Here is a 25,594-nt window from a genome sequence, read left to right on the forward strand (position 1 = left end):
CTAAGGTAATTCTGAATGGGATTTCTCTTTCTAGTTCTTGCTGCTGAGCTGTGTTGGAATTATATAGAAATGCTGATGACTTATGTGGGTTTATTTTGTATCCTGCAACTTTGCTAAAGTTGTTGATTATTTCAATTAGCTTTTTGGTTGAATCTCTAGGATTCTTTAAGTAGACCATCATGTCATCTGCAAAGAGTGATAACTTGGTCTCCTCCTTGCCTATTTTAATGCCTTCAATTTCTTTTTCTTCTCTAATTGCTACTGCTAGTGTTTCTAATACAATGTCAAATAATAGAGGTGATAATGGGCATCCTTGTTTCACTCCTGATCTTAATGGGAATGGATTTAGTTTATCCCCATTGCAGATGATATTAGTTGATGGTTTTAGATATATACTGTTTATTATTTTTAGGAATGACCCTTCTATTCCTATGCTTTCTAGTGTTTTTAGTAGGAATGGGTGTTGTATTTTATCAAAGGCTTTTTCTGCATCTATTGAGATAATCATGTGGTTTTTGTTGGTTTGCTTGTTGATGTGGTCAATTATGTGGATACTTTTCCTAATATTGAACCAGCCCTGCATCCCTGGTATAAATCCTACTTGATCATGGTGGATGACCCTTCTGATCACTTGCTGGAGTCTTTTTGCTAGTATCCTATTTAAGATTTTTGCATCTATATTCATTAGGGAGATTGGTCTATAATTTTCTTTCTCTATTTTTGGCCTGCCTGGTTTTGGAATTAGTAGCATGTTTGTGTAATAAAAGGAGATTGGTAGAACTCCCTCTTTGCTTATTATGTCAAATAGTTTGTATAATATTGGAGTTAGCTGTTCTTTGAATGTTTGATAGAATTCTCTGGTGAATCCGTAAGGCCCTGGGGATTTTTTCTTAGGAAGTTTTTTGATGGCCTGTTGGATTTCTTTTTCTGATATGGGATTATTTAAGAAATCTATTTCTTCTTCAGTTAGTCTAGGCAACTTGTATTTTTGTAAATATTCATCCATATCACCTAGGTTGGTATATTTATTGCCATACAGTTGGGCAAAGTAGTGTTTAATGACTACCTTAATTTCCTCTTCATTGGAGGTGAGATCCCCCTTTTCATCCTTGATGCTGTTAATTTGCCTTTCTTCTTTCCTTTTTTTAATTAGATTAACCAGTACTTTGTCTATTTTGGCTGTTTTTTCAAAGTACCAGCTTCTAGTCTTATTTATTAGGTCAATAGTTCTGTCACTTTCGATTTTATTAATTTCTCCCTTAATTTTTAGGATCTCTAGTTTGGTTTTCTTCGGGGGGGGGTTAATTTGTTCGTTCTCAAGTTTTTTAATTTGCATTTCCAATTCCTTGATCTCTGTCCTCTCTAATTTGTTAATATATGCACTCAGGGATATGAATTTTCCTCTAAGTACTGCCTTGACTGCATCCCATAAGGTTTGAAAGGATGTCTCGCCATTGTCATTTTCTTCAACGAAATTATTGTTTCTATGATTTCTTCTCTAACTATCCGATTTTGGAGTATCATATTATTTAATTTCCAATTAATTTTTGATTTGGCTCTCCATGTACCCTTACCAATCAATATTTTTATTGCCTTGTGATCTGAAAAGGCTGCATTTATTATTTCTGCTTTTTTGCATTTGAGTGTCATGTTTCTGTGACCTAGTGTATGATCTATTTTTGTGAATGTGCCATGTGGTGCTGAAAAAAAGGTGTATTCCTTTTTGTCCCTATTTATTTTTCTCCATATGTCTATTAACTCTAATTTTCTAAAATTTGATTCACCTCTTTTACCTCTTTCTTGTTTATTTTTTTGGTTTGATTTATCTAAATTTGATAGTGGTTGTTTCAAGTCTTCCACTAATATGGTTTTACTGTCTATATCCTCCTTCAATTCTCCTAGTTTCTCTATTAAAAATTTGGATGCTATACCATTTGGTGCATACATGTTGATTAGTGATATTTCCTCATTGTCTATACTCCCTTTTAACAGAATATATTTACCTTCCCTATCCCTTTTGATCAGGTCTATTTGTGCTTTTGGCTTTGTCAGATATCATGATTGCAACTCCTGCCTTCTTTCTATCAGTTGAGGCCCAAAAGGTCTCACTCCAACCTCTAATTCTAACCTTGTGAGTGTCAACCCGTCTCATATGTGTTTCTTGAAGACAACAAATGGTAGGGTTTGGGGTTCTAATCCAATCTGCTATTTGTCTACGTTTTATGGGTGAGTTCATCCCATTCATGTTCAAAGTTATGATTGTCATTTGTGGATTCGCTGGCATTTTGATATCTTCCCCTAGTTCTGACCTTTCTTCTTTAGCTATCTCCTTTTGAAACAGTAATTTGCTTTAGGTCAGTCCCCCTAGTCCCCTCCCTTGAGATGCTTCCCTTTCTAGCCCCTCCCTTTTTGTGCTCCCTTCCCCTCCCCCCTCCTCTTCCCTCCCTTTTTATGCTCCCTCCTCCCCCTTAATTTTCCTTTCTTTTTTGCCCTAATGGATAAGATAGAATTCAGGATCCCACTGGATCTAGATGTTCTTCCCTCTCAGATTTAATTTCACTGAGAGTAAGGTTTAAGTAATTCCACTTCACGCTCTCTTCCTCTCCTTCTCATATGAGAGTTCTTTCCCTCCCCTTCCCATGTGTATCTTTATATGGGAAAGATTATTCTATTAAGTCCCCCCCTATTTCTTGAAGTAAGTCTTAGTATTATCGATGGTTCCCCCCCTCCCTTTTCCTTTCTTTTCCCCCACTTTCCCCAAATCTTCTTAATGCCCCAATCTTTCCCTATGCATGTTTCTTCTAACTACTCTTATGATGCTACAATTTTTGAGAGTTACACAAAACATTTTCCCCACATATTAATATATATAATTTGATGTAAATGTAGTCCTTATAGAAGTGAGTTTGACTTAAAGAAAAAGATAAGATTTATCTCCTTTTCCCTTTCTTTCATATTTACCTTTTCATGTTTCTCTTGCTTTCTGTGCTTGGATATCGAACTTTCCACAGAGCTCTGGTCTTTTCTTAGCAAATGCTTGGAAATCTTCTATTTTGTTGAATGCCCATACTTTCCCCTGGAAGTATATAGTCAGTTTTGCTGGGTAGTTGATTCTTGGTTGGAGACCCAGCTCTCTTGCCTTTCTAAATATTGTATTCCATGCTTTGAGGTCTTTTAGTGTGTTAGCCGCTAAGTCGTGTGTGATCCTTATGGGAGCCCCCTTATATCTGAAGCTCCTCTTCTTGGCTTCTTGTGGGATTTTCTCCTTTTCTTGGAAGCTCTTGAATTTGGCAATTACATTCCTAGGGGTTGTCTTTTGGGGATTTAGTATAGAAGGTGTTCTATGAACCCTTTCAATTTCTATTTTGCCCCCTTGCTCCAGAACATGGGGGCAATTTTCTTTTATAATCTCCTGTAGAATAATATCGAGTTTATTGTTTATCTCTGGTTTTTCTGGGAGACCGATAATTCGGAGGTTGTCTCTTCTCCCTCTGTTTTCCAGATCGGTGACCTTCTCAGTGAGATATTTTATGTTTTCTTCTAATTAATTAATTTTTTGGGTTTGCTTTATTGATTCTTGCTGTTTTATGATCTCACTTTCTTCGAGTTGCTTAATTCTGGTCGTTAGGGACTGGTTTTGCTTTTCAGCTTTGTCTGCCCTTCTATTGGATGCTTCAAGCTCTTTTTCCAATTGAGCAGTCTTATCTGTCAGACTGCTGATCTCTTTCTCCCATTTTTCTTTCCAGGTTTCCATCTTTTGGGTAAGCTCCAGTTTGAGATCTTCCAGAGCTTGTTGATAGTTTCCATTTTGGGAGGCATGTTCTGATTTTTTTTTCCTCCTCATTCTCTTCTTTTCCTTGGGTACTTTCACCATAAAAGTTTTCAATAGTCACCTTTTTCCCTTTCTTCCTGGAGGCTTGATTTTGGGCCATGTGAGCCATCCCTTTGGTGGTTTTATTCCCCTTTCCTTTTTGGTCTGGGGTCTGGGTGGTATGGGCGGGTTTTCTGTGAATTTAGGTTGCCTCAGACTAGTTCTTCCCAGTCTCCAAGGTTTCTTAGAGTGCTGGGCCCCTGATCACAGCCACACTGCCCAGGTGTTCAGCTCTGCCCAGATAATCAGCTCGTGGTCCGCCCCTGGTATTTAGCTCCGCGGAGATGTTCAGCGCAACCGCCCCAAGTACAGCTCCCCTGACCCCCGTGCTCAGCGCTGGGTTCTCCCGTGAAACCGTCCTGAGACGTTTTTTCCTGGAAGTCCCCAGATCCCAAGGACCCTGGAGTGCCCCCCCCCCAGATAGTGATGTTCCCCACTCACTCGCTGTCCCGGTGAGCGCTCAGGTAGCTCACTTTGGTTTGGTGGGGGATGTGGGGGGGGGAGGGAGGCTCAGTTCACATTTCTGTGCAAGCTTTACCTCCTTCTTATTATAGTGTGGAAATGTTCAAACCCCAGGTACCTTCGCCTCTGTGGAGTACTGGGGAGTACTGGGGTGTCCTTCTGTTCCTCCAAAGGTGATTTTTATGCTCCTTTGATGTAGTCTATTTTGTTCGGTGCCGGGGAGAGGAAGCATGTGGCATCTAGATTGCAGCCATGATTACCCAGAAGTCCAATATAAAAAGATTTTATCATATACCTGCTACATTAGAGATATAGTGACAAAAATTACAATAGTCGTGACCTTACTGAGCTTAAATTCTACTTGGAAAATACCATATATAGTTAGATGGATAATTTCAAAATAAATAAATATATTCATGATAAATCAGAAGATTTCCTCTAGAACTCTGAAAAAGTTCTTACATAAGACTAGAATATCAGAAATCAGTATGTGAAAGAATGCTTCTGGGGGAAAAAAAAGAGACAAGCTAGTCCAGAAGTGCCTTTCATAGCTGTAAAAACAAATACAATACAGACATTCTTCATTGTATTTCCCCCCATGCCAATTGGTAAAGAACTATTTCCTGTAGTCATAGTAGGCAGAGTCAAAGTATCTGGTCCTATAAATCACAGCTCAATCCCTTGATGTTCCTCTTGTAAAGGGGCCAAAAGTTCTATCAGCTTCTTCCAATGCAGTTAGCTTTGATCCAGAATTCTCTCTTCTTTTTCTAAATAACTAGATTCCATACCCCTCTGCTTTCTGAAAATTTGGTTCTCTCTTCATCTTCAGAAGGCTAAATCCTGGTATCCTCTTCTTTCCAGATACTAGAGAGATGAAAGTCAATGTGGTAAAGTGGAACGGGTGCTAGATTTGGAGTTACTGGAATTGGGTTCACATCTGGTTTCTGTCACTTGGGTATCAAAAATTCCTAAGAAAAAGTGTAGAGTCATGACATATATTTAGAGAATGGTGAGTAATCCATTGAATCAGAGAGATGATTCATAGGGCTATGTACATGTGAGATAATAGTGGAGGGATAATTTGAAGCCAGATTGCTAAGGACTTTGAATGCCAGGATAAAGAAGAACATTGAACAAATATGTTTTTAGAACAATTGAGAGGGCATCCCCCTACAAAGAAGATCTCAAAATAATCAGTATTATAGTGTTCTTTACTTTAGTTTTCCCTCTATTGAAGAACCAGAGCTTTTTCCCATTTTGTCCTTTATTTCTAGCTATTTAATTAATAAAAAATCTAATTAAGGACTACATCATACCACAAACACTTTCAGCTAAATAATATATTAGGTTTGCAGCGCACATATTAAATGGGATATTATGGTCCCTTGCTAACTACTAATTTACTTTTGGTAGACAGATGCAATTTGCATCAACCCAAGTCTGGCCTATAGCCAAATGACTTTATATCAAAGCAGATCATGCCAAATGATTCCATAACAGAAGAGAGAGCTGTAAGAATCCAGGCATAGGAAAGGAGATTTTAGTATTTTGAATATCATCTATAGTACTACTCAACAAACTCCTGTTAGTGATACCTGAAATATATCAGATTCAATAATAGCTTACACTTAGAAAGTGCTTTCCTGACCACAACTCTGGGATACATATTGAGCAAGAATTGTTATTCCCATATTATGGAAACAGAAACTGAGGCATCAAAAGTTCTAAGTAAATTTCCCAAGGTCAGAGATGGCCAGTAAGTGTTGGAACTTAGACTCAAACCAAGGGCTTTTTTGAATATTTGAATATTAATAATGGCCTTCTTCCTCTCAGACCTTTCTTCCTTCCTTAGTTTCCATGGCACTAATTTCCATCTATTATCATCATTTATATATTACCATTTCCATGTAGGTGTCCCCTATGGCTCTGCATTAGGCTCTTTCTCCCTTTCTTGTGAGGCAGCAAAGGTGCAGATTTGCTTCAGTTTCCTCAAATGAAAAATAAGGAAAATAACAGCATCTACCTAAATAGGATTGTTGTCAGGATCAAATGAGATTTTTGTAAAGTATCTAGAATAGTCCCTGGCAAATGCTTGTTCCTTTCCCTTACTTATTAACCATATCTATCCATCCATTCTGGGTATCTTGATATCTTACCTGCCTTAGCAATTGCCACCACCATCCCCCCCAAAATAGCCCCCTTCAGAACAGAAAGGATCTATTATCTTTTCCCCTAAAGGACATTTCCACAGACCACATCCCCATTCATTTTGGAATTCTTCCCTGGTTTTGAGTCATCGTACCCTGCATCCCTACCTTTTTCTACCCCTTCACCACTATTCCCTCAACTTTCTACATCTTGCTCTTCAAATAGACATAAAATCAATACTACCATTGTTTTTGGAGAGTATGTATCACCAACTGTCCTGATCCTAAACTCAACATCTTTATGACTCCCCACACCAAAGCAGCCTTAACTAAATATCACTTCTTTATACATATCTTCTCCCCTACAAAAATATAACTTTTTGAAGTCAGGCACCATGATTTTGTTTCAATAGCATAACACAGAGATAGTATTTCATAATTTTTTTAAATTTATTCACCTTTCTACATATGTATATATCTGTACATGGAGCCCTGATCTCTCACCTAGATCTAATTAACACATGCCCAGTTAATTTTGCTAGACATTTCCTTTGTTTATTTTCAATTTCAACATGCCCAAAATGGAACTCATTTTCATCCCTGTAAAGTCAGTCTTTCTTCAAATGAATCTATTTCTTTTTAGGACACTATTAATTCTTCTAGTCATCAGGTTGGTGACTTTAGAATTACAAGGGTATTAAGATTCCTTTACAGAATCTTCCACATTTCACCCTTTCTTTCCTCTCACATGGTTGCTACCATAATTCATGTATTCATCATTCCTAATCCTGATTTGTCTAAAGTCTTCTAACTGGTTCCTTGCTTCTAGTCTCTGATCTTTGGTATAGAGCTCTCCAACATACCTGGAATATACTCCTTTCTCTCAATATCCTTTGCTTCCTTCTGTTTTCAATTCATCCTTTATGTCACCTTCTACATGAAACTTCCTCTTGTCCCCTTCTACTTATTATGGATCTTTCCCCCATGAAACTCCCTTATATTTATTTATCTATGTAAATATTGTATTCTTCACTAAAATATTAGCTCCATTAGGACAGTGTCTGTTGTGGTCTTGGTTTACTATCTCCAGAGTCCAGCAAAATGTCTTGAACATAGTAGATCTTTGATGCTTTATTTTTTATTGTTGCCTTCTCTAATAAAAACCAAGAGTTCAATATAGAATCTCAGAATTAGAAAGGCCTCAGAAGCCATCAAGCCCAACTCATATCTGAATGTCAACCATTCAAGTCAAGTCAATACACAATGAGAATGACTCTCCTCTACAGTATACTTGACAAGTAGCCAAATTGACTTGGCTCAAAAGTTGTAAATTAGGCATGTAGGTCAACAATAGTTGTTATTTTTTAATCATTTATGAAGGGTAATAAGATCCTTAGTATTTTCCCCCTGGGGGTTTATTATCTCCTCTTTTTTCAGATATCTAAATAAATAATCTTCTAGAATCCTTAAAATTGCATCATCTCTACAGTTGTTGTTGATAAATGTTTAACAACCAGTTCTCTGAAAAATACAGGACATTTTTAAGTTTAAATCTACATTATTAATTTCTCCATCACTTTCTTAAGTCTAGATAATCAACAAAACAGTAAATAAAATCTTGATTTGTAGTTTGCCGATTCTGTGATATAAATGCTCACAATGAAAATTTAATAGTTAGTCCTAGCAAGCTGATAGGCACTAACTCTTATGCCCTTTGAATATATATTTGTCTCATCTAGTACCTCCTGTGTTTTTTTTTTCTTTTAGAAACATTTCTACTTTCTCATAAAGCACACCAGAGACTATGAGTTTAGAATGCAAATATGGAGGCTAACTCTCATTGATGAAGAAAGTTTGTTATTAACATCCTTCTAGACTGTGTTCATTTATTTTCAGTTCCCTTCTGTTTTCCTCCCTCCTTTGGCGATGATCTGACTTAATTGTGTCCCTCACTAATCTTTTAGTAAACTGTCTATTTTTCACTTCTCTTTTATGTTTTATGAAGAACTATACCTCATGATCTTCTAACGTCTTCTAGTGTAGGATTTTGTGAATGAATTAATATTCTAGAATAGTTTTCCCATTGGTGGTTATAGCTTTCTCTTGGCAAGGAGATAAAATTTTTGCCTGCAAATGTGATATGTAGGCTCTTTTTATCTCATTTCTGTGATGTTTCTACTGATTAAATTACCATAAAAAATAATGATAGTTTGTGGTAATGGGTCTTTTTTTGGTAATTTCCTATTTTTTGGTGTTAAGACCTTTTTAATGGGTTAAATTAGAGTTTCTTTAGTTCCATGCAGTATCTTCTTTTCATTTTTTTTTCTTTTATGCTTTTACTTTAGATCTTTGCTCTGAAGAGTTGATTGTTTAAATATACAGAAATATTTTATTTGGAAATGCCTTTCACATCAATAGCCAGTCATTTCTTGTCCACTAAAATATAAGTAATTTCATTTCTCGTCCTACTCATCATCCTCACCATACCCATTGTCTCTTGATTCTTTTCCTGATTAAAATATTCATGATTTGCAGGAGTGAGGCTTCTCCATACATCTGTAAGTATTTGGCTCTCCTTTTTAATCTAATCTCAGTTACATTTTTTTTTACTTTCTTTTTTATGCCTATCTTTGCATTAAAGTCACTAAGTCTGAAAATATTTCATGATTTGATTTGAATAGAATTATCAAGTTACTCATTAAATTTCTCTACCTCTGCACCCTAAACAACCAATTTTGGCACATAACCTTCAATTATTTTCATGGTAATATTTCATGGTGATTCAAATGCTTGCCATGAGCATGCATGATATGAATAAATGTCCCATGAAATTATATTCTTTGCTGCCTTGGGACACACAGTAAATTTGTTTGCCTGTCTAACAAGAAATACTGAGACATCCTTCCATTTATCTGTAACTTCCTTTGATAATATGATTTCTTTTGTAGTAAGAATTTTAAGGTTGGTCTTCAATAGTATGAATGATCATCAGTCATTGGAAGAAGATAATATGTTTTGAGTATCAAGATTTAAGTGGTTTTATAGTCTTAAAACCATGCATTTCTTAGCATCTCCTTTCCCCTCTTTTTCCACTCTGCCATAGTCATGATATAGACGTAGGAGAGACAGGAATGAAGTAGTTTTGTGTTTTTTAATGAGTTGCCTTGAAGAAGTAAGTCATCTCTAAAATGAATTTAATAAAACTGTAGTCTTTCTATTCTTAGCTAGTCTGATCCTCAGAAAGCAGTTATAATTCGTTGTAGGGCCATATTAAATACATAGTAAGTGGTTGTTAAATGTTTCTGAATTTTTTAATTGAATTTCTCTTAGGTCTAAGAATTGGAAGGGACATAATGAGTCACCTAGTCCAATATCCTCACTTTTCAGATGAGGAATATTGATTTCCAGAGAGGCTAACTAAATTGTCCAGGTTCATATGTAGGAGTGTTCTGAAGCGAGTCCTAAGTGGTAAGCTCATTGTTTTAGTGAACATTTTATGCCACAGAAATCCCAAAGGCAACAAATCAGAGCTTGGTTATCATGTTGTTATTTGTTTACTGTCTCTAGATTTAAGAAAGTGTTAATAATAATATGTATATGCATATAATTTTAAAAATAGAAGATGGAGAGGAGAAATGTACCTTTTCAAAGGTAACAAAAAAGGGGAGAAAGGAAGAAAATTTTCATATTTTCTCTTAATGTGTATGAAGAAAATGCAACAAATGGTGTTTTACTTCAGAAATTACACAATAATGCAAAGAGCACTGAATTTGGAGTCAGAAAAATAGGTTTCAGTCCCAGCTGTGATGCTTGTTACATGTGACCAGAATTAAGTCAGGTAACCCATCTAGAAGCTGTTAGGTAAGACAGTTGAAAGAATAGTGGACCTAGAATCCAGAAGATTTGAATACAAACACAGCCTCAGATGCCTACTCTGTGGCCTTGGGCAAGTCACTTAACCTCTGTCTGTCTATGTTTTTCTCATCTAAAAAAATGCATAGAATAAGAGGACCTAATTCTCAAGATTGTTGCAAGGCTAAAATGAGAATATTGGTAAAGCACTTTGCAACCCCTGAAATACTATACAAGTGCTGGTTGTAGTTATTTTACTGGAATCACTTTCCGCAATTGTAAGAAAAAAGATGAAAAGTTTGTAGTACCTGCTACACGGTATTGTGAGAAAAAATATTTGCAAACCTAAAGTAGTAAAGATATGTGTAAATGATTATGTCATGCATCAAAAGATATTCTTTGCCTATTCTTAAATACATTGAATCATCAGACTAAAAAAATAATAATTTCCCTTAAAATCTCCATGAATCTCATAATGGATTGAAGAGATTCTAGGTTTCATTTTTTTTTTAACCCTCACCTTCCAGCTTGGAATCAATACTGTGTTTTGGTTCCAAGGCAGAAGAGTGATAAGGGCTAGGTAATGGGGGTTAAGTGACTTGCCCAGGGTCACACAACTGGGAAGTGTCTGAGGTCACATTTGAACCCAGGACTTCCCATCTCTAGGCCTGACTCTCAGTCCACTGAGTCACCCAGCTGCCCCTGTTAGGTTTCATTTTAAACCTACCAGGATTAAGAATCTCTTACTGCTCTCTGGGAGATGAATCACTCAATTAGCAAGCATATATTAAGCTTCTTCTACATGCCAGGTAAAAGGATAAGCCCTGTGAATACAAAAACAAAATATAGCCCTCTCTGCTCTCAAGGAACTATTAGAGGAGACAACATATATTAATTATATTAATTATAAAAAGAATATGCACAAATTAGTACATAAAATATTCATAATAAATATGAAGTATTTTTGAGTGAAAGGGGGCCCGGGGAGATCAGGAAAAGCTTTATGTAAAAGGTGGTGTTTGAGCCGAATCTTGAAGGAAACAGGTCACAAACGAACACCAAGCAGCTTATTTCTAATGCTAATCTAGTTTCCAATAATCATAGCACCTAAAAGCCAAGTATGACATATATATCTCAGTAAAATTCACATATTACTCCCTGTCATTCCTGGAAACCTGCTGACTTTTTAAAAATATAATATTCAGGTTTAAGGGAAGAAAGGTATAGGAGCAGCCAGCATAAGAACTTGCCCTGTGGCTTCTCTGTCTGCACATGAAAAATGGGGTTCTTTTTACTTTAGTGGCTCCTTAGGAGGATAAAACAGCATGGATAAAATTAAAATATGAGAAAGTATGTGATGCTATTAACCCAGGTTTCTATTTTCAACTCTGCTATTAACTTTATACAATTTTGAGCAAGTTCTCTGCAACTCAATTTTAGGTAGGAAGGAAGGAAGGAAGGAAGGAAGGAAGGAAGGAAGGAAGGAAGGAAGGAAGGAAGGAAGGAAGGAAGGAAGGAAGGAAGGAAGGAAGGAAGGAAGGAAGGAAGGAAGGAAGGAAGGAAGGAATGATGGATTATCTCCAAAGACTTCTATTTTTATGATTCCATGGCCTATTCAATACTTAACTTTACCCACTGCATTAAATTAGCACTTTTTAAAAATTCAGATGTTTATAAAGGTTGCCACTTACTGAATAGACTCAGTTGGAGGTTAGGTGGTCACTTGTGTCATTTGTAATAGAAAGCATTCCTATTCTTTTTTTTCCCATTTGAATAAGTTTATTTAGGCAATTTAGAACATTATTCCTTGGTTACAATAATCACATTATTTCCCTCCTTCCCCTCCACCCACTCTTCCCACAGCCAACACACAATTTCATTGGGTATTACATATGTCCTTGATCAGAATCCATTCCATGCTGTTGTTTACACTAGGATGTTCATTTAGAGTCTACATCCCCAACAATATGCCTTCAACCCATGTATTCAAGTAGTTGTTTTTCTTTGGTGTTTAAGCATTCCTATTCAAGTAGGGTTTGAGTTAAAGAATCTCTGAAGTCCCTTCCAATTCTATAGTTCCATGATTTGACTCATCATACATAAAAAATCATGCAATAATGAGTCATATTACACTAAGGTCTACTCTATTAAGGTTTCCTAAAGGTGATTCAATGCAATCATATATACAGCAAATGGAATGGGACTTGGTGGATAATTAGAAAAAGGAAGGAAGATTAAATTCTTTTGGCTCCTTTCCACGTGGTCAATTCAACATGAGATAACTTATCATTGTTTTCTCATACTCAGAGTTATGAGTAGAACCTTCAAAATTCAATTCAGCTTTTGAATTTTTTTAAAGTGTTGTCATTTTGGAAGCACATTAAAACATTGTCTTCATCTTCCTTGAAGTGAGTAAGTGATATTTCATTGGATTCAATCCAATTAGAATTTATTGTAGAACCTACTTTATATTAAGTTCTGATTGGGGACCAGGAAGCAAAGATGAAAACAGAACCACAAAAGCTCAGAGTTGTAAGAAACTTCAGAAAATATCTGGTCCAACCCACAGCTGAACAAAGGTCTCTTCTATGGCATATTTGGCAAGGAACTATCCAACCCTTGTTGAGAGTATGAATTAGGTAGAACACAAAACTCCTTAAAAGACTTATTCCATACTGTACACAGTAACAGCAATATTGTACAATAATGGACTATGAAGGACTTAGCTATTCTCAGCAATACAGTGATCCAGGATAATTCTGAAGGATTCATGACAAAGAATGCTATCCACCTCCAGAGAAAGACCTGTTGGTATCAAAATGCAGATCAAAGCATACTATTTTTCACTTTATTTTATTTTTGTTTTTATTTTGGAGTTTTAGTATATATGATATTCTCTTAGACCCGTGAACAATATGGAAAATTTTAAAAAGACATTCCAATTTTGGATGGTTCTAATTGTTGGGTTTTGTGTTGATGTTTTGTTTTTTCACATAAAACTCTGCTTTGCCACAGGCAGGACTGATGTTTTACCTAATGATAGCACTAGATGGTGCTACTTGAGATAGTTAACCAAAGCACTGTATCTGAGTAAATGGTACTGTAGACTCCAACTGAGTTCCAACATTTTATCACCAACTCCATGGGACATTTTATACAGCTCACCTTTCTCTAAACATTTTCAGCTTAGTCATTTCAAAACAGAACTTCATTATCTTTCTCCAAAAACTACCCATCTTCCATTCCCTATTTCTATCAAGGGCATCATCATTATTCCAAAAAGGAAAGAAGGCTGGAAGGTGGAGATGACTACTACCTCAAGAAAGGTCCATGCTATCAGAGAAGCAACACCTAAATGATGATTTATAGACAGTGTAAATGTAAGGAAATCTCAGAGGGAACTGTATAAATGGAGATTTTGAACCTTTGACTTAATTCCCCAGAAGTTCTTGGTATTTCCCAGAATTCCCCATAATCTTTCCTGGATCTCCATGTTGGCAAGATCATGTTATTGGTATTTAACTGGCAGTAACGCCTCCCACATCCTTTTTTTTTTGTATGATGTAGCATCAGCAGCGATGATGGTAAGGTGGGGAAAATATGAGAATAGCTAACCAGTCATGGGTATGTGGTTTTTATTTTGTATCCTCTTTATTCCTTGATTTCTAATAATTCTTAATAATCCTCATAAAATATATTTTTATTACTTGAGATATAATTTTAGATTTTACAGACTGTACTAGCAGCAAGGGGAGCCTGAGAAAAGCAGAAGGGGGTCTTGAGCTAAAACTTGAAGAAAACTAGGGGGCAGAATTGAGGGGACAGAGTATGAGGTATGTTGGCTCTCCGTCAGTACACAGACCTCACCCACCAAGACAGGGGATGGAATATCTGCTCAGGAAACTGCAGCAACTACACTCCAATGTAGTTTCACTAACAGTGTTAAGTGAGTCAGCTCTGTGCATTAGAAAGAATATCTTGCCAGTTCCATGGCAGATAGGCTTAGAGGAAAGGGTCCTGTAAGGAAATTTCTTAAGAGAGCATAATAATTGTTGAGGTTAGAGATAATAAGGACTTGAAAGATTAATGGCAGCCTGAAATAATAAGGAAAAGATGTAGTACATATTTAAGAGGTAGAATTTCCAGAATTTGCCTTCTTATTAGATATATGGAATATGGGAGAGGGAAAAGTTAAATATCCCTTCAATTTTCTAGCCTGGGTGATTGAGAAGGCAGTGATGCCTCCAACAGAAATTGGGAAATTTGGAAGACTATATTTTTATTATTATTATGTATATAATATTATATGTTAAAATAATTTCAGTTTCAGATACATTGAATAAAGCATTTATTGAATGCTTCCTTTGTGAAAAACCATCGTGTTTTGTTTTGGGAATACAAATAGAAAAGCAAGATAAGCCCTGTTCTCATGGAGCTCGTGTTTTAATGCAGGAGAAAACATAGATAGAAGCAGCTAAGTGATACAGTAGGCTTAGAGGCAAGTAGATATGAATTCAAGTACAGGTTCAGCTACTTACTAGTGAAGTGACCCTGGGAAAATCACTGAAACTCTGTCTGCCTCAGTTTCCTTATCTGTAAAATGGGAGCATTAATAGCACTAAGCTCCTGAATTGTTATGAGGATTAAATAAGATAAGCACTAAATATAGTACCTGGAGCATTATTGTTTTTGTTGAGTTGTATCCAACTCTTCATGACCCCATTAGGATTTATTTGGCAAAGACATTGGCTTGATTTGCCATTGCTTCCTCTACCTCATTTTATAGATGAGGAATTGAGACAAGGAGGGTAAAGTGATTTGCCCAGGATCATTCTGCTAGTAGACCAGACTTAAACTCAAAAATATGAGTCTTCCTGCCTCCAAGCCCAGCACGCTATCCACTGTGCCATCTAGCCTTCCTCCTTGGAATATAGTAAGCACTATATAAATGTTAGCTGTTGTTATTCTTATTTATTATGACTAGGTGTGTGACCCTGAGCAAGTCATCTAATCTTTGTTTGCCTCATTTTCCTCATCTATAAAATGGAGATAATAATAATAATACCCACCTCCCAGGAATGTTATGATAATCAAGAGACATAATAATTGTGAAGTGTTAGTATAATGCCTGGCACACAATTAGCACTATGTAAATGTTATATATTATAATTATTTTTATTCATTTCATCTACAAATCAGATGGAAAGGTCCTAGGGTCTTTGGAGGACAGCAGAAAAGCAGATATTAATACTTCTTCTTTAATGCCTTTTATACTTTAAAACAATCATCTGTTTCTAATGTTGAACCATTTCACAGGACCAAGAAATGTGTCATGAGAACATTCTTTTCTTTATTTTTGGTGGTTGTGGCTATATCACCTTTAGTAGCAGTCGCAATGGAAGCTATTTCCCATGATTATGGCTGGAGGCACTGGGCTGGAAGCATTGTCATTCTCAAGACTCTTGGGTTCAAGATCCTTAACTGTCTCCATTCAGGGTCTGAGAGGAGATGATCATGGTAGTAATGGCATTAGATTTGCCTGGCATATACCACCTCCTGTCTCTCCATCAGGCCAGCCTAACTTAAGCAGCAAGGCATCATACTGGCAATCAGAGTGATAAGCATCCTAGTATTAAGCATATAATGAAGTAAAACACAGATCTCCTGACTCCTGTCAGGAAAAACGATATTTAAAAAGCTCAGTATTCAGATAGACTCCATGATGTCCACACATGACTCCCATTTGTTCACTCTCTTCCATTTTCAGGGGTAGATAGTACTTACAAAAATCAGAAACTAACATCATTGTCTTTTATTTCTTCTAGTTATTGGGTGAAGACAGATTTCAAGATATTGAAAAAATTAAGACAATTGGCAGCACTTACATGGCAGTATCGGGCTTATCACCTGAGAAACAGGTAAAGAACTATTTTCTTCCTTATTTATGTTCATTCTTAGTGTATGTTTCTAAGTGAAGTCCAAGAAGCTCTAGATTGTTAATAAAGGGCAGTCATATCTTTCAATCTGTTCCATAATACCGTGTTCCACACAGGAGAGGTAATTTATAAATGCTTGTTGAATGAATAAATGCTTGGGGGGAAGGCAACATGCAGGATTTGGACAATTATAAAAAAATGATTTTTTAAAAATAATCACTGAACCGACTCCCTTCTTCACTAAATATTTCTCTAAAAATGTGTACCTTTATTTTCCCATCTTAATAATTAAAATCTAAGGAATTCTAAATGGCATTACTCTCAGAAGAAAGAGCTAGGAAGAAAAATGTATAATGAATGACCGGATAGTGAAATGGTATTATAAGATAAAATTATGAGGAGTTAATATTGTCAAAATGGCAAAAACATAATTCAGATGAGTGTGTAAAAGAGAATCAGAACTCAGTTGAATTGAGTGTGTATTATCAGTGTACGGTGTGCTCAGGACAATTTTAGAATACGAAGCTCAGTTTCTCAAAATGCTAATAAATACCCCAGAAGAAAAAGCCCCCTTTAAATCAGAAATGTTTTTCTTCTCTTTTCTTCTTTTTTTCTGTTTTTGAAAATACCTTTCTTTTCCTATCATCTTCCCTTCTTGTCTCTTGTCTTTTTCCTAATCCCACCTCACCAGTGATCAAAAGTTGTCAAGTTGGATGGACTAGTAGCGTGTCTGGCTTTGTCTATTCTTGCCTTGTCTTCCCAGTTTTAAACACTTACTTACGTTGAAGGCTCCTTTCTGATATTCAATCCCCACCACTGCCCTCTTGAAACCTTTGGGCCAGAAAATATAAAGGTCTGTTTGATGGGACTAGAGAACATGCCACACAAGGGTCAATTAACCAGGAACCAGAAATGTTTGTCCTGTTATGCAAAGTTGGAGGGAGGAGGGAGGAAAATGGAAAAATGTATACATATACAAATGCACACACACATATGTATACACACATTTTGGTCTGGATCAAAGATATCATTAGCATACAAAACTTTTCCCATTGAGGAAACTCCTCCATCAACTCAGAATGGCAATTGTTTTGAAACTTATAATAAGCATATATGCAACCCTTTGGTGCCCAGATCTATGATGTCATCTATGCAGGAAATTCCCAGCATAGTTCCCACTGATGCAGATCAGAAACTTCATAGCAACTTATATTCTGAACAAATTTCCTGGGGCACCAAGTGGTAAAGTGACTTATCGGTCATCTCCTAGCTCGTATGTATTAAAGATAGGATTTAAGCCTAAGTTTCTGACCCCCAAACATCACAATGCCTCTCCTATCTATGACGTATAAATTAAATAAATGTGTGGATTGGAGAACTTTGTTCTTTCTTAATAACAAAAAAAATATGGGCGAGGTGAGACTTCAGGAATTACACTTGACCATATTTCATTCTGAACATAGAATATTAGTACCTTAAGGACCATCTTAGTCCAACCTCCTCATTTTACATGTGTGGAAACTGAGGCTCAGAGAAGTGGAAATGACTTGCCAAGGGTTCTACAATCAGACAGTAGAACTGTATCCAGAACTCAGGACTCTTGACTCCCCAGTCCTGTGCTTCTTCCACTTCAACCCAGCACATACTGTTCATCCATGCTTTCATAAACCACTACTCATTGTTAGAAAAACCGCTACTGCCTTGAGTAAAGAGTTGTAGGTGAGGGTTGGAGGTCACCAAATGAAAACAGACTCTAACCAAGCAGCAAGCACACCTGCTGAGAGGTGGTCATTTTACAGGCAGAGGCCAGCCACGTTTAACAGGCTCTGTTTCTCTGTTGTTTAGCAATGTGAAGACAAGTGGGGACACTTATGTGCTCTGGCTGACTTCTCTCTCGCCCTGAATGAAAGCATACAGGAAATCAACAAACACTCATTTAATAATTTTGAGCTCCGCATTGGTAAGTACAAGATGAAGCTGCCCACAGAGAGAAGAGCCTGGATGGCATTCCAGGGCTTCTCAAAATCAATTTTAATAGCTAATCATAAATAAAATGTATTTGTGGAAGCCTGTGCATTTATGAATATTTCCAAACATCTTATTGATTGATAAGTCAATCTGTACAACAATCTAGGGAGGAAAGCAAATTCCAAAACTACTATTATTCCCCTTCTCAAATAAAGAAATTGAAGCTTTCAGGGGTGAAGGGACTTGTCCAAAGTCAAGAAGTGCTTTGTATATAAGACTAATAATAATAAACTCACCACCACCAATAATAGTGGCTAATATATGTATTGTTTAAGATTTACAAATTGCTCAAAGTAGACATTTAAATACATAAGGTATACAAATATAAAATATATGTATTTAAAATATTTTTATTGGCTAATATGTTTCACAAAATTTACATTTGCTCAAAATTTACATTAAAATATATAAAATATACAAATATGATATGCAAATGTATGAATATATTTTTAAAGTATTATTTCAATTGGCTAACCTCTATATAGTCTTTTAAGGTTTGCAAAATGATCAAAATTTACCTTAAATATATAAAATGTATAAATATATGATATATAAAATATATAAACTTATTTAAAACATACTATTTCAATTGGTCCTTAAAACCTAGGGAGATCAGTACTATTATTCTCTCCATTTTATAGATAAGGAAACTGAAGCTAAAAGGATTTAAATGACTTGTCTAGGGTCAAAAGGCTGGCAAGTGTCCAAATTAGGATTGAATTTATGTTTTTCTAACTCTTAAGTCCAGCACTATGGACCTGAGTATGTAGGAGACATATAATGAATGTTTGTTGAAAGTGAAGTAGTAGGCCTGGAATCTGAACAAAGAACTGGATAAAAGGAAGGGGAAAAAATTATAACATGGTTGGCATCGAGGCCAAGCAAAATTGAGAAATAAGCAAAACTTTTAGCCCCTCCTCTTTTTCATGGAGAAGCTTTTCAGACTTTTCCCTTTTTTCTCATCTTTAATCACTACTCATCCATTCTATAACACCCACTCAATACCTACTCTGATGAGCTCACTAATTATCAACTGAGTCATGCTTTCTTTATATGAATCAGTTTACAACTCATGGGAGATTAGAACAAGTATGGAGTAATAATAAAAATAGTTATCACTATTATTTAAAATTTTAAAATTTAATATTATTTAAAATAGCATTTATATAGCACTTTGAGATTTACAAAGTACTTTACAAATATTTTCTCTTTTTGTTGCTAAAATTATTAGGGGAGGTAGGTGTTATCATTATCCCCATTTTACAGTTGAGGAAACTGAGATTAAGTAACTTGTTCAGGTCACACAACTAAGGAGTATCTGAAAGTAGATTTTAAGTCAGTTGTTCCTGACTTCAATTCCAGTGTCCCAACCATTATACCACCTATCTACTTATACTAATAGGTAAATACAAAGTAATTTCAAGAGCACCTAGCACAGCTGACTTAATAAGTGCTTAATAAATACTTGGGCCTGTAGGTAGAATACTAGATAGAGCTTAGAATCAGGAAAACTCATATTCATGAGTTTAAATCCAGCCTCAGACACTGACTAGCTGTGTTTCCTTGGGCTAGTTACTTAGCCCCCTTTACCTCAGTTTCCTTATCTGCACAATGGCAAACAACTCCACTATCTTTGCCAAGAAAATCCCAAATGGAGCCACAAAGAGTTATACAGGTCTAAAATGACTAAACAATAATGAACACTTATTGAGTTAAAATAATTAGATTGAACTAAATAATCTTTAAGTCCCATTTAATTTGAACTTTCTATGATGGATTACCACACAAGTGTCATGCAATTTGATTTGAACCTCTGAAAGCGGTGCTCTCTCCCAAACTTAAATGTACTGCTTGAGATAGGGTTGAGTTCTCCATTACTAGAGTCTTCAAGCCAAGATTGGATGACTATCAGGGAAAGTGAAGCATCCGTTTGGGCATAAAATAAGGACTGAGATAGATGATCCCTGAGTCCTCCTTCAGCTCTGAGATTAAACTCTTATTCGTATCCTCTCTACAGTCCCTTCTGAATCTAAAATTCTGTCACTAGGTAGTGAGTCTCACATAATTTGAGTGTGTGCCAAGCTTCATTCCCTTTGTGGTCGCCAACTGTAAAAATTAAATCTCTAATAAAAATGTTATATTTTAAGAGATTTATTAATGATCATTAGAAATCAAGGAATAAAGAAGATACAAAATAAAGACCATGTGCCCATGGCTGATCAGCCAGTTCAAACACCTGCCTTACCACCACCAAGCTCAGGACAGAAAGTAAAGAGGTGGCACCTTCCATATCCCTGCCTAATATTCCCTATCTACAGGAAGTATGTCATGACAGAAAGTCAGTGAGCTCCCGGGAAAGGTACCTCTTTTTTAGGATAACAGATTTTCAATTATACATTCCCAAGGCTAGCCCTACTTCTAGCTCTAAAGCTCTGTGATTATGCAAAAAATTCTCCCACAATGACTCCCTGTCCATGGTCCCAGGTCCCAGGCCCATGAAGCTCTTACTTCTTCATTGTCACAGTCCTCCTCAGGCAGAGCCACAAGCATTCCTGTTGTCAGACTTCCATGTTAGCAGCCTTTTATTCCTTGCTCTTTAACCACATGTCAGTCTACCTCAACATAAGGGAGCTCTGGGATGACCTTGGAAGAGATACAATGAAGGATCCCCCAGAGAGGGCTCAGCGTCTGACCCTGTGGCTAAGAATAATCACAGTGAATGACACTTCTCAAACTGCATGTGACTTCACCAGCTTCCTGCATGTCGATGAGCACAACTTGAGTCCCTGACAGCCAGCTACTATTCCCAAGTCCAGGGAAAGCAAAGAACTCAGCAATTTGAATCAATTCAGGGAGCATCTTTGACAGTCAAAAATCAGAACAAGGCACTGTGCAAGGAACTTGATGTTTTCATTGTTCTTCAGTGGTATCCATCTCTTCTTGATCCAATTTGGGATTTTCTTTGCAAAGATACTGGAAGGTGTGCTGTTTCCTTCTCCAAAGACAGAAACACAAACATGAAATGGTCCCTGCCCTCAAAGAGTTTACATTTTACCAGAGAGATTCAACAAGTATGCAACAATAATTGTTAATATTATTTAAAGTATAATTTATATTGTACTTTAAGGTTTGCAAAGCACTTTACTAATATTATCTCATTTTTTAAACTCTTACCTTCTGTCTTGGAACCAAAATATGTATTGTTTCCAAGGCAGAAGAGCAGTAAGGGCTAGGCAATGGGGGTTAATGTGTCTAGAGTCACACAGCTGGGAAGTATCTGAAACCAGACTTGAAACTCTAGGTCCAGCTTTCAATCAACTGAGCCACCCAGCTGCCCCCTAATATTATCTCATTTTACCCTTACAACAATCCTAGGAGGTAAGTGCTATTATCATTGTTTTCTAAATGAGGAAACTGAAGTTAAGTCACTCATCTGTGCTACACCATTAATATTGTCTGAGGCTAGATTTGAACTCAGTTTTTCCTGACTCCAGGTCCAGTGCTCTATCTACTATACCACCTAGCTACCTACAAAAGTTAGCAAATACAAAGTAATTTCTTTTTAAAAAAACTCTTGCATTCTATCTTAGTATAAATTCTAAGACAGAAGAATGGTAAGAGCTAGGTAATTGGGGTTGAGTGATTTGACTAGGATCACATAGCAATAAAGTGTCTGAGGCTAGATTTGAACCCATGTCCTCTTGACTCCAAGACTAGCACTCTATCCACTGTGCTGCCCAGTTGCCCCATACAAGGTAACTTCAAGAGAGAAAAATGTAATCATGACTTGAGGAATTATAGAGATATAGAAGGAGGCACTTGAACTGAGCGTAGAATGAAGCCAGGGATTCTATGAGACTAGGGCAGGGGGTGGAGGGTCAGAAAGTTAGAAAATGCATTCCAGACATGAAGAACCACTCAGTTCAAGGATATATGTACAATTTTTTTTTAATTTTAATATTATTTTATTTGGTCGTTTTCATACATTATTCACTGGAAACAAAGATCGTTTTCTTTTCCTCCCCTCCCTCCCCCCCCCCCCCCCCGCCTTTCCCTCTCCCATAGCCGACGCATGATTCCACTGGTTATCACATGTGTTCTTGACTCGAACCCATTTCCCTGTTGTTGGAGTTTGCATTATAGTGTTCATTTAGAGTCTCTCCTCAGTCTTATCTCCTCCAACCCTGTGGTCGAGCAGTTGCTTTTCAGCGGTGTTTTTACTCCCACAGTTTATCCTCTGCTTGTGGGTAGTATTTTTTTTTTAGATCCCTGCAGATTGTTCAGGGAAATTGCATTGATACTTATGGAGAAGTCCATCACCTTCGATTGTACCACAATGTATCAGTCTCTGTGTATAATGTTTTCCTGGTTCTGCTCCTTTCGCTCTGCATCACTTCCTGGAGGTTGTTCCAGTTCACATGGAATTCCTCCACTTTATTATTCCTTTTAGCACAATAATATTCCATCACCAACATATACCACAATTTGTTTAGCCATTCCCCAATTGAGGGGCATCCCCTCATTTTCCAATTTTTGGCCACCACAAAGAGCGCAGCTATGAATATTTTTGTACAAGTCTTTTTGTCCATTATCTCTTTGGGGTACAAGCCCAGCAGTGCTATGGCTGGATCAAAGGGCAGACAGTCTTTTATCGCCCTTTGGGCATAGTTCCATATTGCCCTCCAGAATGGTTGGATCAATTCACAACTCCACCAGCAATGAATTAATGTCCCCACTTTGCCACATCCCCTCCAGCATTCATTACTTTGCATAGCTGTCATGTTAGCCAATCTGCTAGGTGTGAGATGATACCTCAGAGTTGTTTTGATTTGCATCTCTCTGATTATAAGAGATGTAGAGCACTTTTTCATGTGCTTATTAATAGTTTTGATTTCTTTGGCTGAGAATTGCCTGTTCATGTCCCTTGCCCATTTGTCAATTGGAGAATGGCTTGTTTTGTACAATTGATTTAGTTCTTTATAAATTTTAGTAATTAAACCCTTGTCAGAGGTTTTTATGAAGATTGTTTCCCAATTTGTTGCTACCCTTCTAATTTTGGTTACATTGGTTTTGTTTGTACAAAAACTTTTTAATTTGATGTAATCCAGATTATTTATTTTGCATTTTGTAATTCTTTCTAATTCTTGCTTGGTTTTGAAGTATTTCCCTTCCCAAAGGTCTGACATGTATACTATTCTGTGTTCGCCTAATTTTCTTATAGTTTCCTTCTTTATGTTCAAGTCATTCATCCATTTTGAATTTATCTTGGTGTAGGGTGTGAGGTGTTGATCTAAGCCTAATCTTTCCCACACTGTCCTCCAATTTTCCCAACAGTTTTTATGAAATAGTGGATTTTTGTCCCAAAAGCTGGGATCTTTGGGTTTGTCATATACTATCTTGCTGAGGTTGCTTGCCCCCAGTCTATTCCACTGATCCTCCTTTCTGTCTCTTAGCCAGTACCAAATTGTTTTGATGACCGCTGCTTTATAATATAGTCTGAGATCTGGGACTGCAAGACCCCCTTCCTTTGTATTTTTTTTCATTAATTCCCTGGGTATCCTTGATCTTTTGTTTTTCCAAATGAACTTTGTTATGTTTTTTTCTAAATCAGTAAAAAAAATTTTGGGGAGTTCCATGGGTATGGCACTAAATAGATAGATGAGTTTGGGTAGGATGGTCATTTTTATTATATTGGCTCGTCCTACCCATGAGCAGTTAATGTTTTTCCAATTGTTCAAGTCTAGTTTTAGTTGTGTGGAAAGTGTTTTGTAGTTGTGTTCATATAGATCCTGTGTTTGTCTCGGGAGATAGATTCCTAAGTATTTTATTTTGTCTTGGGTAATTTTGAATGGGATTTCTCTTTCTAGTTCTTGCTGCTGAGCTGTGTTGGAATTATATAGAAATGCTGATGACTTATGTGGGTTTATTTTGTATCCTGCAACTTTGCTAAAGTTGTTGATTATTTCAATTAGCTTTTTGGTTGAATCTCTAGGATTCTTTAAGTAGACCATCATGTCATCTGCAAAGAGTGATAATTTGGTCTCCTCCTTGCCTATTTTGATGCCTTCAATTTCTTTTTCTTCTCTAATTGCTACTGCTAGTGTTTCTAATACAATGTCAAATAATAGAGGTGATAATGGGCATCCTTGTTTCACTCCTGATCTTAATGGGAATGGATTTAGTTTATCCCCATTGCAGATGATATTAGCTGATGGTTTTAGATATATACTGTTTATTATTTTTAGGAATGACCCTTCTATTCCTATGCTTTCTAGTGTTTTTAGTAGGAATGGGTGTTGTATTTTATCAAAGGCTTTTTCTGCATCTATTGAGATAATCATGTGATTCTTGTTGGTTTGCTTGTTGATGTGGTCAATTATGTGGATAGTTTTCCTAATGTTGAACCAGCCCTGCATCCCTGGTATGAATCCTACTTGATCATGGTGGATGACCCTTCTAATCACTTGCTGGAGTCTTTTTGCTAGTATCCTATTTAAGATTTTTGCATCTATATTCATTAGGGAGATTGGCCTATAGTTTTCTTTCTCTGTTTTTGGCCTGCCTGGCTTTGGAATTAGTACCATGCTTGTGTCATAAAAGGAGTTTGGTAGGACTCCCTCTTTGCTTATTATGTCAAATAGTTTGTATAATATTGGGGTTAACTGTTCTCTGAATGTTTGATAGAATTCACTGGTGAATCCATCAGGCCCTGGGGATTTTTTCTTAGGCAGTTCTTTGATGGCTTGATGGATTTCAATTTCTGATATGGGATTATTTAAGAAAACTATTTCTTCTTCTGTTAGTCTAGGCAATTTATATTTTTGTAAATATTCATCCATATCACCTAGATTGGTAAATTTATTGCCATATAGTTGGGCAAAGTAGTTTTTAATGATTGCCTTAATTTCCTCTTCATTTGAGGTGAGATCCCCCTTTTCATCCTTGATGCTATTAATTTGCCTTTCTTCTTTCCTTTTTTTAATTAAATTAACCAGTACTTTGTCTATTTTGTCTGTTTTTTCAAAGTACCAGCTTCTAGTCTTGTTTATTAGCTCAATAGTTCTGTCACTTTCTATTTTATTAATTTCTCCCTTAATTTTTAGGATCTCTAGTATGGTTTTCTTCTGGGGGTTTTTAATTTGTTCATTCTCAAGTTTTTTGATTTGCATTTCCAATTCCTTGGTCTCTGTCCTCCCTAATTTGTTAATATATGCACTCAGGGATATGAATTTTCCTCTAAGTACTGCCTTGGCTGCATCCCATAAGGTTTGAAAGGATGTTTCGCCGTTGTCATTTTC

The 25,594-nt window shown here is 36.5% G+C and overlaps 1 protein-coding gene and 1 long non-coding RNA gene across 3 annotated transcripts in view; one reads left to right on the plus strand and one right to left on the minus strand.

Moving 5' to 3' along the window:
- The window catches only part of ADCY8 (adenylate cyclase 8), a 382,696-nt gene that overhangs the window by 354,461 nt on the left and 2,641 nt on the right, over positions 1 to 25,594 (plus strand). For both annotated transcript variants that reach the window (XM_007488342.3, XM_007488343.3), the window contains 2 exons: positions 16,158 to 16,250; positions 18,114 to 18,228. In XM_007488342.3, the coding sequence (XP_007488404.1) occupies positions 16,158 to 16,250; positions 18,114 to 18,228 (208 nt within the window). The remainder of the gene's footprint in view (positions 1 to 16,157; positions 16,251 to 18,113; positions 18,229 to 25,594) is intronic.
- The window catches only part of LOC103092418 (uncharacterized), a 126,033-nt gene that overhangs the window by 10,248 nt on the left and 90,191 nt on the right, over positions 1 to 25,594 (minus strand). The gene's annotated exons all lie outside the window — the stretch shown is intronic.

Source organism: Monodelphis domestica, chromosome 3 (genome assembly GCF_027887165.1).
Source record: "Monodelphis domestica isolate mMonDom1 chromosome 3, mMonDom1.pri, whole genome shotgun sequence".
Lineage (NCBI taxonomy): Eukaryota > Metazoa > Chordata > Mammalia > Didelphimorphia > Didelphidae > Monodelphis > Monodelphis domestica.